The following is a 14,161-nucleotide window of genomic DNA, read 5'->3' on the forward strand; positions in this document are numbered from 1 at the left end:
TTTGTAGTCTCATAATAATTTCCCAAATTTTTAAAAACTTCTCTTTTAAAACTTTTATGTCCTAATTTTATTTATTTAAGTCAATTTTTTTTATTTTTTGTTTTTAAAGTCTACTTTTGTACTTTTGTAGCTTACAATAATTTTCAAATTTTTTTAAAACTTTTTAATTAAAGTTTTGGTCCTAATCTTATTTATTTATATCAATTTTTTTTGTTTTGTTTTCAACCTCAACCTCGTTTTTCACAATGTTATATTAATCGTGCATCCTTTATTTCCTCCAAAGATTTTTTAATATATATATCACTAATCCCTAATTAAAGAAAATTCAGATTTCTTTGCACAACTTATATATATTTAGTTCATTAATATTTAAATTAAATATATATATATATAATGTCAAATTACTGGTTCCAAATTTGATTTGAATTAAATAATTTCATCAAAATGGAATTAAAATATTAAAGGAGTGGAATGAAAATTTTGCTTTTTATATAACTCCAAAGTATTGATGGGTATATGGTTGTTGTTGTTGTTATTGTACACTTGTCTACTTACACAAAATTATATAATATATATATATATATATATATATATATATATATATATATATATATACTAGTTTCCTAGCAAAGACTCTGGAAGAAAAGGAAAAGAAATATAAATGGAGAGAGAAAAAAAAAAAAAAAAGATTGCGTAAACCAAGGCTACGTAATACAGTCTCTCTGGAACAACCGAGAAAACGAAATAAAAAGAAGGTTGATGAAATATGTTCTTAACTTTGTCTACTGAGACTCCTCAGTCGTCACAAACAAATATTCGAATAATATAGCTACTAATTCATAGTTGCTCTGCTCTTTTAACTTCCAAGAATAATACATCTGAAGTAACGCAAAGCTCAATTCCATGGAGGAGTCTTGTTCAACGCAAGTGATAGATGGTAATGGAGAATTTAACGTTAAGGGTCTCCAGAATTTCGCTAACTCTGTCGACCTTGCATGTTGTGGTCTCTCTTATGCTGTTGTTGCTATTATGGGTCCACAGAGCAGTGGTATGTTTTATTTCTTCTCCTGTTCCTTATTAACAGTATTCCAATTTAGCACTTGCTTTGTATCTTCTACTTCTTTTTACTGTTACCTGTTGCTTCTTTGGTTATGTGTATCTTGTCACTTTGTTGCCGTTATATTTCTTTCTTTGTAGTTTGTCTTGGTATCTTGCTTTATTTGCTGTGTATCTTGCTATTGTGTTGTCATATTTTTCTTGCAATTCTGCTTTGATTTTCTTTTTCTTTTGAGTCGAGGGTCTATGAGAGAGAGCCTTTATACCCTACAGAGCTAGGGGTAATGTCTGTGTATATCCTACCCTCCCAAAAACCCACTTGTGGGATTACACTGGCTATGTTGTTGTTGTTGTTGTTTCTTCTGCTGTTACATTTTGATAAACTGGAAAGAAAGGGGATTCTATTAGTATCAGTTTTGTTCTTTTTCACTGCCAAGATGAAACCCCATATTCCTTTTCGATTATGATTTTACCTTAATCGCAAATAAACTTTGGTCGGCCATATCAGTCATTTTCAACTACAGATAATTGTAAAAACACAACCCAGCTGTCACTTTTTCGCGAGTTTCACACTCAAACTATCAGTTGTTCCCTTTTCCTTTTCTTGCCTGAACTATCACCATATATATATGAAGACACACCTAGTTGAGTAGATGGTGATAGTTCATCTAGGAAAAGGGAACAACTGGTAGTTGGCCTAATTAGCTTCGAAATGTATTTTGATACGTAAATGGTGATAGTTCCTGTAAGAAAAAAGAATAACTGATAGTTGGGGTGTGAAACTCGGAAAAGTGATAGTTCAGCTGTGTTTTTATCATTAACTCTTTTAACTATTACACACCCATTCATTCCAATATTGCTATCTTTTGCCCTGTTTATAATGTTGTTGCTTTAAGGGCACTTTGAACATTGTATGCTCTTTTATTCTCCATTGTTTCTTCTGCTGATAGAATTTGCCAGCAAATTTTGATAAACTGGAACAAGGGATGCTTTTATTAAATTTGGTAATATTTTCGCTGTGAAGGTGCAAGGTGAAACCCTTCATCCCCCTTGGGATATGGATTTACTTCAATCAACTGTGTCTTGATCACCAAAAAAGTTGGCATCAGCTATATGGATCTTTTCTATTCATTCTGTTCATATATTTTGCTTGCAAATTTTCATAAACTAGAAGAAAGAGATGCTATATCAATTTCAGCATTGATTTCGCTTTGAAGTCTCTTCTCGCTATCCAAAATGAAACCTCTCACTACCTTTCAAATATGGTTTTCCCTCAAAAAGCTACACCTCAATTCAAGATAAAGTTGTTGGGGTCAGCCCATGAATCTTCTCCAACTATTCTGCTCTATTCAGGCACAACTCATTATGATACTACTTTGCTTATACTACATGTTTAAGGAGAATTTAATAGATAAGCCTCGTGGGTACCTCTATATACTTCATTTTGATATGTTTGTTATATTACTTTCATTTTTCTTGCTTTTTTTCTTTTTTCTTTTTTCTTGAAGTATTTTCTAGCTTTGTGAACAAGGGTGAAAATAGGCTGTTCTTTTTCTTCTGAATTTGCCAGTTGGTTTTTCTGTTTTGTCATTTCATTGTGACATTTTCCTTTGCCAATTTGTTTTTAAGGATCTGTTCATGATTAGTGCTAATCCTAACACTTTTGTCCACAGGGAAAAGTACCTTGTTAAACCATTTATTCTATACCAATTTCAGGGAGATGGATGCTTTCAGAGGAAGGTAAGGCTCCCTCCCTCTCTTTGGCTTTGTGCATACAAGAACTTGAACGACGAGTACGTCTTCCAAATAAGGAAATATAGGCAATTCAACTTTCACATTCTAAAGTTAATGTATTTCGAAATTCATTTCAGGAGTCAAACAACCAGGGGAATTTGGATTGCAAAGGCTGTCGGCATTGAGCCATTGACCATTGTCATGGATTTGGAGGGTACTGATGGAAGAGAGAGGGGTGAGGTATGAAGCATTTTGTAATCTTTTTTAAGCATGTTACACTACATGATGTAATGGTTTGAATCATAAAATGCCACAAACCAGATTGTATCAACAACATAGCTTTAGGCCACTTGGTGCCCTCCTGCGCATATTCTTGTAACAAAAGGATCGGCATGTCCTGCATGTGTCACTGGGACAAATTACACCATGTTGTTGAACAAAGTAAAATTGTAAGAATATTCTCGGACACTTGCAATGAATTATTGGTGAATCAGCCTATTGCTAGATGGAGAGGTCGCTAGAAGTAATTCTTAACATTTAATCTGCGTATAATCAGTCTAAAGGTCCTCCTGAACTTCAAAAAAAAAAAAAAAAAAAAAAAAAAGCTCTCGAAATGATGTGAAATTCTTTGTCCTGCTCAAAGTAGACATAGGCAAAATTCTCTTTAATCCATTTATGCTAGGCTTAGTTGACAACATGGATATAGGGTTTAGCATAAAGCTCTTGTAATTCAGGCTGTCATTTGACCTGTCTTGCCTCTTTTTTCGCCCAACTCGAAGGACGACGGTCTTTCACTTGTTATAATTTATATTCTTCTCTCATTCAACTTAATTTGGGTAGATTGTGATCCTTTTTTATTTGGTAAGATTATTCTTACTTTTTTATACTTGAAATGAGATTTGAGTGGTGTGCTGATCTTGACATCATTGGGAGGTATTTTGTTCTTTCTGTTGATATTTGCGATTGGTTAAGGCCTAGTGCAATTATTTTCAAAGAAAATATTTTTCCATTAAGACATTCTTGGTCCCTTCAAATATGGTAAAAAGGCATCCTGGGCTATGCAGTTTCCATATCTACAAAAATTGCTTCAGAAAATGTCAGCCAAGTTATTTCTGGGCTAAAGAAAGAGATAAATATCGTGTACAAATCTGGGTTTCTATTAGCCTTTCTCATGAAGTTTTGCTTCCCTGCACCAGGCTTTTAAAATGTACAAGTAATTGTTTCCATTAAGATACTGTGAGAAAATAAGACGAGGAAGAGGGAAAGGAGAGAAACTCGGTTTGATTATATGCTGAAGTTATTGGGTATTAAATAGCAAAGGTATGCAAGTTCTAAACTAGGAAGGAGAAAAAAGAAGTATTTACTGGAGAACAATCAACCTAATGTATCCTCTCTGATGGTAATTGGGCAAACAATATGTTTACGATATCCTTGACATTTCTCCTCAAGCTGGTACATTTGTATGTACCAAGAGTGATACATATATAACTTGTTCTAGTGTGGTTTGATTGTCACGCACTCCATTTGACTTGTCTCTCTAAATCTTAATACTTTTTAGTAGTTCATGTAAGTTCACAGGTTGCCACTGTCATTTCTGCTCCTACACTGATCTTGCAACTATATTTTGCTTCGTACTATTCCAAGGCATTAAATTACCTCCAACCAGAATGTAGTACTCGGAAGTAGATTATCTATCAGAGGATGGCCATGTTCAATCTGCATCTACCCAACAATATTTTCATGTCATCATTCCTTGTAAAGTGATGCTTTCCTTAGACTAGGATAATTGCATACGTTAAAGGATGCGAGTTACTTTATTTCCGTGACTATCACATGGAGAATCCAAAATTCGACTTACAGTACTCACCGAAGAAACAGTGTCAGGTCGAGCCACTTTGAGATAATTTAACTTGTCAACCAAATTCTTACATCTTTCAAGATCCATAAGAGGCTACCACTAACCTGATAGAGCTCATCAACATTTTGATCCATACGGATGTTGATAGACCTACAAAATGTCATTCATGACTCAAGAATATTTAGAGTATACTTCCTCTGCGAAATGACAATACATGTTTTAAGATTGAGCGACCTCTATTCTTATCTCTACTGGTCAAGATCCTTGGTTTGAAAATGCTGAAAGAGATGATGCATCAACTTAGTAATGCCCTCATTATCATTACATGTGATGACATATCATCAAAATAAACCGCCAAATACATGGACATATCTCGAGCATAATGATGATAGATCACATAATGATGTGCTTCGCTACGAGTCATGTCAAACTCCTGAATAACAACGCGGAATTTACCAAATTATACTTGAGGGGATTGTTTCAGACAGACCACAATCATCATAGCTGGCTTACCAAACCAATAGACTCTCCCTGAGAAATGAAATCTAGTGGTTGTTCCATATATACTTCATCTTCTAAATTCAATATCGAACTGATAAAAATGCAATTGATGGACAACAAGCGCGGATAGACAAGGACAGAGAAAAGCAATTTTTGCTAAAACAGGGAATGTATTGCAATAATCAAGCCAAAAAATCCATGTATGATCTTATAACCTTTGGCAACTAAATGTTACTTTAAGTCTATCAATGTGATTATCAGGACCAACTTTCACTCTGTATACCTCTCCATGACTGACATTAGACTTTCTTGAAAGTAACTTAATGAATTCTCAAGTACCACCAGAGTGTAAGCATGTGTCTCCTCTATCACAACTTGTCGCCAACAGGCATGAGAAAGAGATCCACCTTTAGACTTAGGAATTGAAATATAAGATATAGATGGGACAAAAACATAACAGGAGGATGACAGACGATGATAACTTAGAAAGCTATAAGTGGGACTAGGATTACGAGTAGAACGGATTTCTTTCAATAGGCACCAGAGACTACATGAGGAGACAGATTCGCAACAAGCAAAGGATCAGGTTCTGGGCTTAAATTGTCTATAAAGTTGACGGAAAGCATTGACGATAATGATAAGTCCAGAGTGGTAGAGCTGTAAAAGGAGGTCTACTTGAGGTAATGGTAGGATTTTCAAAAGATGACCTAGGAAAGACCTTAGATATATTGAGATGGTTAGAAGAAGGAGGTGTGAAATAAGGTTGATTTCCAAAAAAGTAACATCGACATGCATAATGTATCGTTGAAAGTTCAGTGAGTAGCAATGATATCCTTTCCTAATCGAGAATATCCGAAAAGAACACACTGGGGTGTACACCAGCCTCTCTTATTATTTCAAGCTTCGAGCTTCGGTTTCCACGTGGTTCTCATGTTAATATGTTTTAGCTTGCTTTTAGAAAGGTTAAATAACGGGAATACTTGCTGCAATTGTCATTTACTGGGAATAATTGTTGTGTGATCAGACTTAGCGTTTTTGTATTTAAAAAATCTCATAATCCAAGGGGAATACTTGACGTTTGGAAAAGAGAAACCAAAGATGTTTTGAAGAAAAATGTTGTTCTGTCTAGAAAATGAAGATGGCAATGTCTAGCCCTTTTCCATTTTTGGTGTAAACAAGAGTATACGGAAGATGATGAATCTATTGTTGATATTATAGAATTTTTGTAAGAAATTAAGGATTGGAAATGTTCCTGTATCTTAAATTGTAATTATGTATGACTCTTTTGGTTTTGGTGCAGTTAATATTAACACAAATATTGTTACCTTCTGAAAAAAAAAAAAAAAAAAAAACTCTTAATCAAGATAGTAGTACAATAGATGACAAAAGCATCCTCTCTTTCAGTAAAGAAATTAGTTTAATGGTATATGAGAAGCAATTTGAGCATCCAACCAAAACTTGTAAAACAATAAGTGAACTTGTTCTACACTTTCATAAACCCATTTGGAAGCCCTTACACAACTCATGTGGGATAACTATATAACTCAACACCCTTCTACACATGCAATACGATTTGGGGTACACGTGAATTTTGATGTGTACTTACGGTATGAGAACGTGCGTATCCAATAGATCTATGAGAAATGTCGTTGGATTTTATTAGATGGGGTATAGATCAAAATGGGACACCAAAAGAATTGACTGCTGAGCCGTATGCATTGACTTTGATATTGTGTGAAAGATCTAAGCATCCCAACTAAATCTTAAGGTGCGGTGGATGAGTTCACCTTTATAAACCCCTTAAGAAGCATAAGCTATGTAGGACAATTACATAACACCTTCCTGCATGTCTAACTTAATTTTGAGGTTCACGTCTATCTCACTTTGGTGGAAATTCTTGGTTACAGGACGATACAACATTTGAGAAACAAAGTGCCTTGTTTGCTTTGGCTGTTGCAGATGTTGTGCTAATAAACATGTAAGTTTGTTTGTAGCATGGTGTTTGATTACTGAGAACAATTTAGTTAACTAGCTCATCTAAACATTATTATGGATCACTGGATTTTTCAGTTTCTCTAGTTTGAATATAACATCTTTGACTGTATTTTTTGGTCTCTTTGACATGACCTCTATATTTATCTTGGATTAACAAATGGTTGACACCTTGATAGAATTGCATCTAGCTTTAGCCTTTCTGCCTCTCGAGAAACCGACAACACACTTATCTTGAACAACTTGTTTATATTCAGAAGTGGCTGCAGCTTTGAAGATAGCATGATTGGCTACTTGGACCTGAGTGCATTGTTAGAGGGTCCTTTATTTCTTAACTTCTAGTTACCTGCCTTTTGTAAGTGGCAGCATAGGAAATTAACTTTTCTCCTAAGTGTTGCTATTGTTGAAGTATTTTTTACATATTCATGAGAATTCCCCTAAAAAGATATTTTTTTTTCCCGGTTTCGGGTGTGTGTTCATCTTAAATTTTGCATGTACCACTGGTTTGACCACCTTTAAGGGAATCGTTGTTTGACTGGGATTTTCCTCCTTTGGTGTTCAGGTGGTGCCATGATATTGGTAGGGAGCAGGCTGCCAATAAACCTCTTCTCAAAACAGTATTTCAGGTAAATGTTGGTTTATTGGCTCCTTACAAGTGATTGATTCTTCAATTGTCTGAATCTATTTTCTTATTTGCTAGGTCATGATGCGTTTGTTTAGTCCCCGCAAAACTACCCTTCTTTTTGTTATACGTGATAAAACAAAGGTCTGGTATATCTTTCTCTTCAACATATTTTAAGATTCACTTGTCGCCTTACTATTTACATTCCCGAAGAGTATTGGCCGCCGATTTGTTTCAAATTTCCTTGCAGACTCCACTAGAATATCTGGAGCCTATTTTGAGGGAGGATATCCAGAAGGTAACTGAATTTGATGTCACTTTGAAGTAATCGTTGTTCTAACTGAATTTTTGTCTATTCCTCTCTAATGCTATGGCCTACGAAAAATAATCTGGAAAAAGAATGAAATAATTTGTGTTCAGCCTTATCAGGAGTAACTAATTTTTCAGATATGGGATGCAGTTCGAAAGCCTCAAGCACACAAGGATACCCCCCTCAGTGAATTTTTCAATGTGAGGGTTTTTCTCTCTTCTTATGTTTTCAGTACAGCTGTCCATATTAAAGTTTCCTTATTTGTCTTTCTCTGATATGAAGGTTGAAGTCACTGCTCTGTCCAGTTACGAGGAGAAGGAAGAGCAGTTTAAAGATCAGGTAGTTCCTCTTAGCTGCTTGATATCTGCTAGTACCCGACTGTTGTCGTTTTGTAAATATGATGGTTAGTTATCCTGAGTGATTATTGTCTTGGCTTTGCATGTTGTTCATTCAGGTTGCTCAACTTAGGCAGCTTTTTTTCCACTCCATCTCCCCAGGAGGCTTGGCTGGTGATAGGCGGGGTGTTGTTCCAGCCTCTGGTTTTTGTTACAGTGCACAGCAAATATGGAAAGTTATCAGAGAAAACAAGGACCTCGACTTGCCTGCTCACAAGGTGAAGCATGTCTGGTAATGAGTTGACAGCTTATTTACTCAAATGATATAATGACCAAACTATTTGGCTTTTGTAGGTGATGGTGGCCACTGTGCGTTGCGAAGAAATTGCAAATGAGAAGTTCAGTAGTTTGATGATAAATGAGGTCTAGCTACTGCTTTATACTTTTTCTTGTTTGGATCAGAAATATATAGTGCTCAATCCTTACTCCAATATAGGACTGGCTAGCTCTTGAGCATGAAGTGCAAGAGGATGCGGTTCGAAATTTTGGAAAACGACTGAGCTCCATCTTAGATAACTTTCTGTCAGGGTAAGTGGATGTGTTTAACTATATTAGTTGGACTGCTAACACTATCACAAATGAGAGGATGGGTATCACTGTTCTTTTGTCACGACCCGGGCTACGAGCCATGACGGGTATCCGGGGCTAACCACCGAACACCGCTCATTCTGTTACTTATCTGCTCTCATAATCATAGAAAACTATCATCTCTTGAAACATATTTACTTTTATAAACATAAGCCCCCTCGCTATCAAAATAATATATATACATGCATATACATGAAGACTATGGGACCATACTACCCACACTGCGTATCTATGAGCCTCTACTAGAGTACTAGACATATGGACGGGACAGGACCCCGTCGTGCCCAAAATATATACACACAAAATACTATCTCAAAATTGCACCTCCGGAATAAAGGAGGGCTCCTGTAAATCTGCTGATGGCTCCTATGGATCTGCACCGTCTCCCTGTCTACCTATGGGCATGAACACAGCGTCCAAGGAAAAGGACGTCAGTACGAACATTGTACTGAGTATATGAGGCATAAACAATAATAAGACATCAATGAAATGAGGAGACATCAATTTAGGAGCAATATGTAGCTGACTGAATCATAAAAGGAATAATGCATGCTGGCTTCTTTGTTATACCCATCATCATGTCATATATGCATGATGAAAGTACAAGAGGGGGGGTGAATTGTAAGCCTGTTAAAAAATTTAGTCGACTATTGTTCGGTGCCAGTCAACTGATAGCGAGACAGCCTCCACAAAATTATTAGTCCTTCAATTTGCACAAGCATAAACCACAATAAATAGTAAGGGTGCAGAATATAATATGAGAGTAATAAAATAAATGACACCAGCAATTTTTATACTGGTTCGGAACCAATGTGGTATCCTAATCCAGTCCCCTTGGATTGCAAGGAGGTTATCTCTTTAAGCTCTTTGTAGTTTGAGTTGAGTACAGCCTTTGTGGTTTTCCTCCTTCACCACCAATGTTTACAAGGTTAGTTTTCACTCGCTCACCAACAACGAACAAGGGTTGGTTTTGACACGCTCACCAACAACGCACAAAGTTGGTTTTTCACTCGCTCACCAACAACGACTCTTTGGTTTTCACTCGCTCACCAAAGAAACGAACAATGACACAACCTCTCAATACAAAGCCTCACCAACTATACTATATCTCTCCTCTCTTTTTTGTTTACACAGTAAGTCACTCAGAATTACAATGCTTATGAAAAGTAGAGCAAAGAACTTGAGAAGGTTGAGACGAAAGTATAAGTGGCTGCGTACTTTTCTTCTTTTAAGAGCTCGTATTTATAGCCTTTCAACTTGCTCTGGCTATTGCATAACCCAAGGGAATTTCACAGGTTGTTCCTCAATCTTTTTATGATTACTTGTTGATTGCTTCCTTAAATCTTGGAGTGATATCTTCTCCTTGATTCCTTGACCGAGTAGAGCTTCCCAATATTCGTTGTATAATTTCATTGGTAGTCTTTCCTTGTTGTTGGAGATTTTTGGTACTTGAGATATTAAAGATCCTTCCTTCCAATTCTTTAATGAATTGAGCAGAAGTAATTTTCCTTGTAGTGCATTGTAATTAAAATCAATTCTTTAATTACCTTGGTCCTTCCTTCATGCTAAATCTTGATTTATTCTCTTTCCTTCGAATATGGCTTGATATAATTAATTACGCTGCATCTTTGTGTGCTTTCCTTCCTTCACATTTAGCCGTAAAATATATTACTCAGCACCCCATATTTTCATAACTCTTGCTACGTTCCTCAAATCAAATGCTTCCCAAAATAGGCTGTGGTGGAAATATTCTTTCTTCCATAATAAGCAAATCATCTTATTTTGTATTAAATATTTCCTTCCCCAATTCTTCTTGAACTTGGATCTTGATCACTCTGAATGTAGACTCTTTTATGAACTTGAGACTTCTTGCATATCTTGATGCTCCATAAATTTTGAGCCTTCTTTAAGTAACAAATTGGTCTTGATCTTTTCCTAAAGCATCAAGAACCAATTAATTCCTTCCTTTATTGGCATTGCATTTGAGACCCTCTAATATTCTGAATCCCTTAGGACATGGTCTTTCTTTGTAAATGTCCTCGTAGGATAATTTCCAGCAAATAGTCTCAACCTCTTTTTTCTTGATTTCATAGACTTTCCAACCTCTAGATAGTAGTGTAGTCATAGAGATATTTTCCTTCCATAAAATTAATATTGTAATAAATCTTCACTGTAGTAAATATCCTTTCCAGGGAAATCTTTTTCTTTCATATCTTCTCCCGTAATTCCATCTCGTAATATCTTCTTCTTCATATTTGTTTAGATATTCACCAAATCTTTAATCATCAAATAAACCTGTACAAAAATAAATTTACCACAAGTAAATGTTCTTTTATTAAATAATTGTGTTGGTTTGTTATCATCAAAATTAGTAGGTGAAACCTTGGACCTAACAATCTCCCCCTTTTTGATGATGGCAAACCATTGCGTACAAAACTTTCAATTTTTAATAAAAGACTTTATCAAAGATGGTAAAAAGGATGTAAACTTCCCTGAATTAGTGAACTCCCCCTGAATGTAGTTCTTTGGTTCTTGGAGCACAACATGAAATGAAAGGCTCCCCCTCACTTCATGCTTTCTCCCTTTTCCTTATGTATTTCCTGTTTGAAAATACTAACATGGCAAACGTTTTGTACTGGAAACTTCTCCCCCTTTTGGCATCATCAAAAGGGTGAAATAGAAAATACCAACATATTACACAGCATATAGCAATTAGCACATAATAGATCTAGCTAATATAGTGATCAATACAAGTCAACTAGGAACCATAATCCATAAGTATTCAATGGTAATGTAAAAAAAATACCTTTAAATATTCAATTTGATAAGAAGGAATTTCGCTCTAGTTTTAGAAAAATAACTATTAGACATATATCACAAGAGTAGGTAGTAACATAAAGCAGAATAACCAAATAATGAAAACATTTTGAGTCAACTGAGAGCGTTTGTAAGTAGCAATTGAAGAAATCACACATGTTAGCTAAAAGACAATCAATCAAAAAATATGAGGAAGGTTTTCAGAATGTAAAATAGTGTGAAAATATTTGAGCCAATTTTAAGAATATGTTATAAGAAAAGAACCACAAATAGACTATCATGTATTCCAAACTCACAAATAATAAAAGCATACGGGTTAAGAGAAAAAGAATCCTTCTACTTTGAGAAAAGGATACAAAATTATCCACCATATATTATCATACTAATTCCTTTCTTCAAAGTGAGAAAATATCTCCATTTGATATTCAATGTCCTCAAGGCAGATTTCCATGTAATCTTTTATCCGCTATAGATAAGATTGTGAATCTTTGATCTTGAATTTTCATGATATGCCAGTCAACTTTGTCTCCTTGACACTTCATTTGATTTGTGTACATACTGATGTTCTTCTTTGTGAGGATGAACTTACTAGAGTATTCATGTATAATGAATTGTCCTTACACAATCTCCTGAGTAATCCTTTTGAATACTTGGCTTTGCTGAAGAACCTTTCATCTACCTTTGCATTATTTGAAACTTGAAGAAGAATGTTAACTCACCCTCGTAGTCATCTCAAGTTCGAATACCTCGTAAAATCTTATGAAATTCTTTGTAAACCTTCTCGTTAGTACCACGTGATATAAATATATGCAACTATAAAATGACAATCATGATTTTTGAAAATCATTTTTGGAACAAAGAAAAATTAACTTCCCTTATTGTTCTCTTGGGATGGTTTCAAATCAAAAATAAAATTCTGGTAGCATAAGTACTCTTTTTAAAAAAATAAAACTATTGGGAGATGCGTGACAAAATATTTTCAGTTGTAACATCATCTAGAGAAATACTTTTGACATGCATTCTGAAAAAGGCTTTATAATATGCTCATGAGAACTAACATACTAATAAAAATCTTAAGAATGAAACAAACCTTCTTGTTGTGAAACCTTGGGCTACAAGTTTACCCTTAGTTCTTACAACCTTACCATTTCGATCAGGTTCATCTGAATATCCATAATTTCAACTCGTCTGTCTTGGCAATAAGTTCTCATATGTTATTTCCTTCATTTATTTCAATGCTTCATCTCGAAGTTAAGCTTGTACATACATATTCATATCAATCGATTGCTTGTTGTCCAGAGTACGCTCTTCATCTTCATGCTCAATTTCACTTCAAGAAACATTAGTCTAAAGAGAATGTGCATAAAGATCTTTATAACTAATTGTCTAAAAGTCATAAGAATTATAAGCAGTAAAGATTATAGAATATACCATAAATTTTACCACTTTGTCCTTATCATGACGATAGACATTTGCAACCAAAGGGATGAGAATAATCAACAAGTGATTTTTCTTTCTTTCCATATCTCATATGAAGAGTTCTTTAAGATAGATCAAAAATCATAACTCATGTAAGTTGTGAATAATTATCAATAGTAGAAATACATACCTCTTGCCTTCAAGATTTTGAATATGTCCATATGAAGAAGTTATGAAGGCCTCGAGTTATACAACATTCTTGAGCTTTGAATGAGGCGTTAGTATTCTTACCAATAGAACAAATATCATACATATGATTCCTTCAAGAATGATCTCAGACCCACATATATATGAATCAAATTTGTATGGTATCAATAAATATTGCATGCTTGCTTGTCCTAATAACTTATGACAAATATAGATTAAAAAAGTGCAAGCCATATATTCTAATTATTCTAAGACTCTAGTTCAAGGTTATAACATGTATCAACAAAATAGTAGCATGGTGCAATTAGTCAACTCAAAGCATCTACAATTGACTACTACCAGACTAAGCTTAAATCAATAGCTCGATATACATCACCTAATGTAGTAGAAAAACTTGAATAAACTTCAGTAATACCAATCATTTCGACTTTACCATCATATGTTCTAGCTCCTTCATTATTGTAGAATACATATGAACTTTGGAGCATATGTTGTTCTTGATCGGCCTAAAATTTCTTATGCAAATATGAATCATTCTGTTTATGGCTAGACTCAAGGAATTCCTGCAAAACAAATTAGTTTCCTTTTGGTACCCAAGTGTTTTTGGGTCCTTCATGGTTAGTAAATTGTGTAGTTGGAGATGCATGTAAGTGTTTGGGTCT

At 34.8% G+C, this 14,161-nt stretch overlaps 1 protein-coding gene across 3 annotated transcripts in view; it reads left to right on the forward strand.

The window, feature by feature from the left end:
• Positions 1 to 640: 640 nt before the first annotated feature.
• The window catches only part of LOC132050181 (protein ROOT HAIR DEFECTIVE 3 homolog 2-like), a 28,377-nt gene continuing 14,856 nt past the window's right edge, over positions 641 to 14,161 (forward strand). For 2 of the 3 annotated variants that reach the window (XM_059441304.1, XM_059441305.1), the window contains exons 1-12: positions 641 to 1,048; positions 2,730 to 2,796; positions 2,928 to 3,030; positions 7,057 to 7,127; positions 7,704 to 7,767; positions 7,842 to 7,907; positions 8,014 to 8,061; positions 8,211 to 8,273; positions 8,356 to 8,412; positions 8,528 to 8,686; positions 8,763 to 8,831; positions 8,905 to 8,996. In XM_059441304.1, coding sequence (XP_059297287.1) covers positions 904 to 1,048; positions 2,730 to 2,796; positions 2,928 to 3,030; positions 7,057 to 7,127; positions 7,704 to 7,767; positions 7,842 to 7,907; positions 8,014 to 8,061; positions 8,211 to 8,273; positions 8,356 to 8,412; positions 8,528 to 8,686; positions 8,763 to 8,831; positions 8,905 to 8,996 — 1,004 coding nt within the window. In that variant the 5' untranslated portion in view covers positions 641 to 903. The remainder of the gene's footprint in view (positions 1,049 to 2,729; positions 2,797 to 2,927; positions 3,031 to 7,056; positions 7,128 to 7,703; positions 7,768 to 7,841; positions 7,908 to 8,013; positions 8,062 to 8,210; positions 8,274 to 8,355; positions 8,413 to 8,527; positions 8,687 to 8,762; positions 8,832 to 8,904; positions 8,997 to 14,161) is intronic. The other variant, XM_059441302.1, reaches the window with a different exon arrangement.

This window comes from Lycium ferocissimum, chromosome 3 (assembly GCF_029784015.1).
Source record: "Lycium ferocissimum isolate CSIRO_LF1 chromosome 3, AGI_CSIRO_Lferr_CH_V1, whole genome shotgun sequence".
Taxonomy (NCBI): Eukaryota; Viridiplantae; Streptophyta; class Magnoliopsida; order Solanales; family Solanaceae; genus Lycium; species Lycium ferocissimum.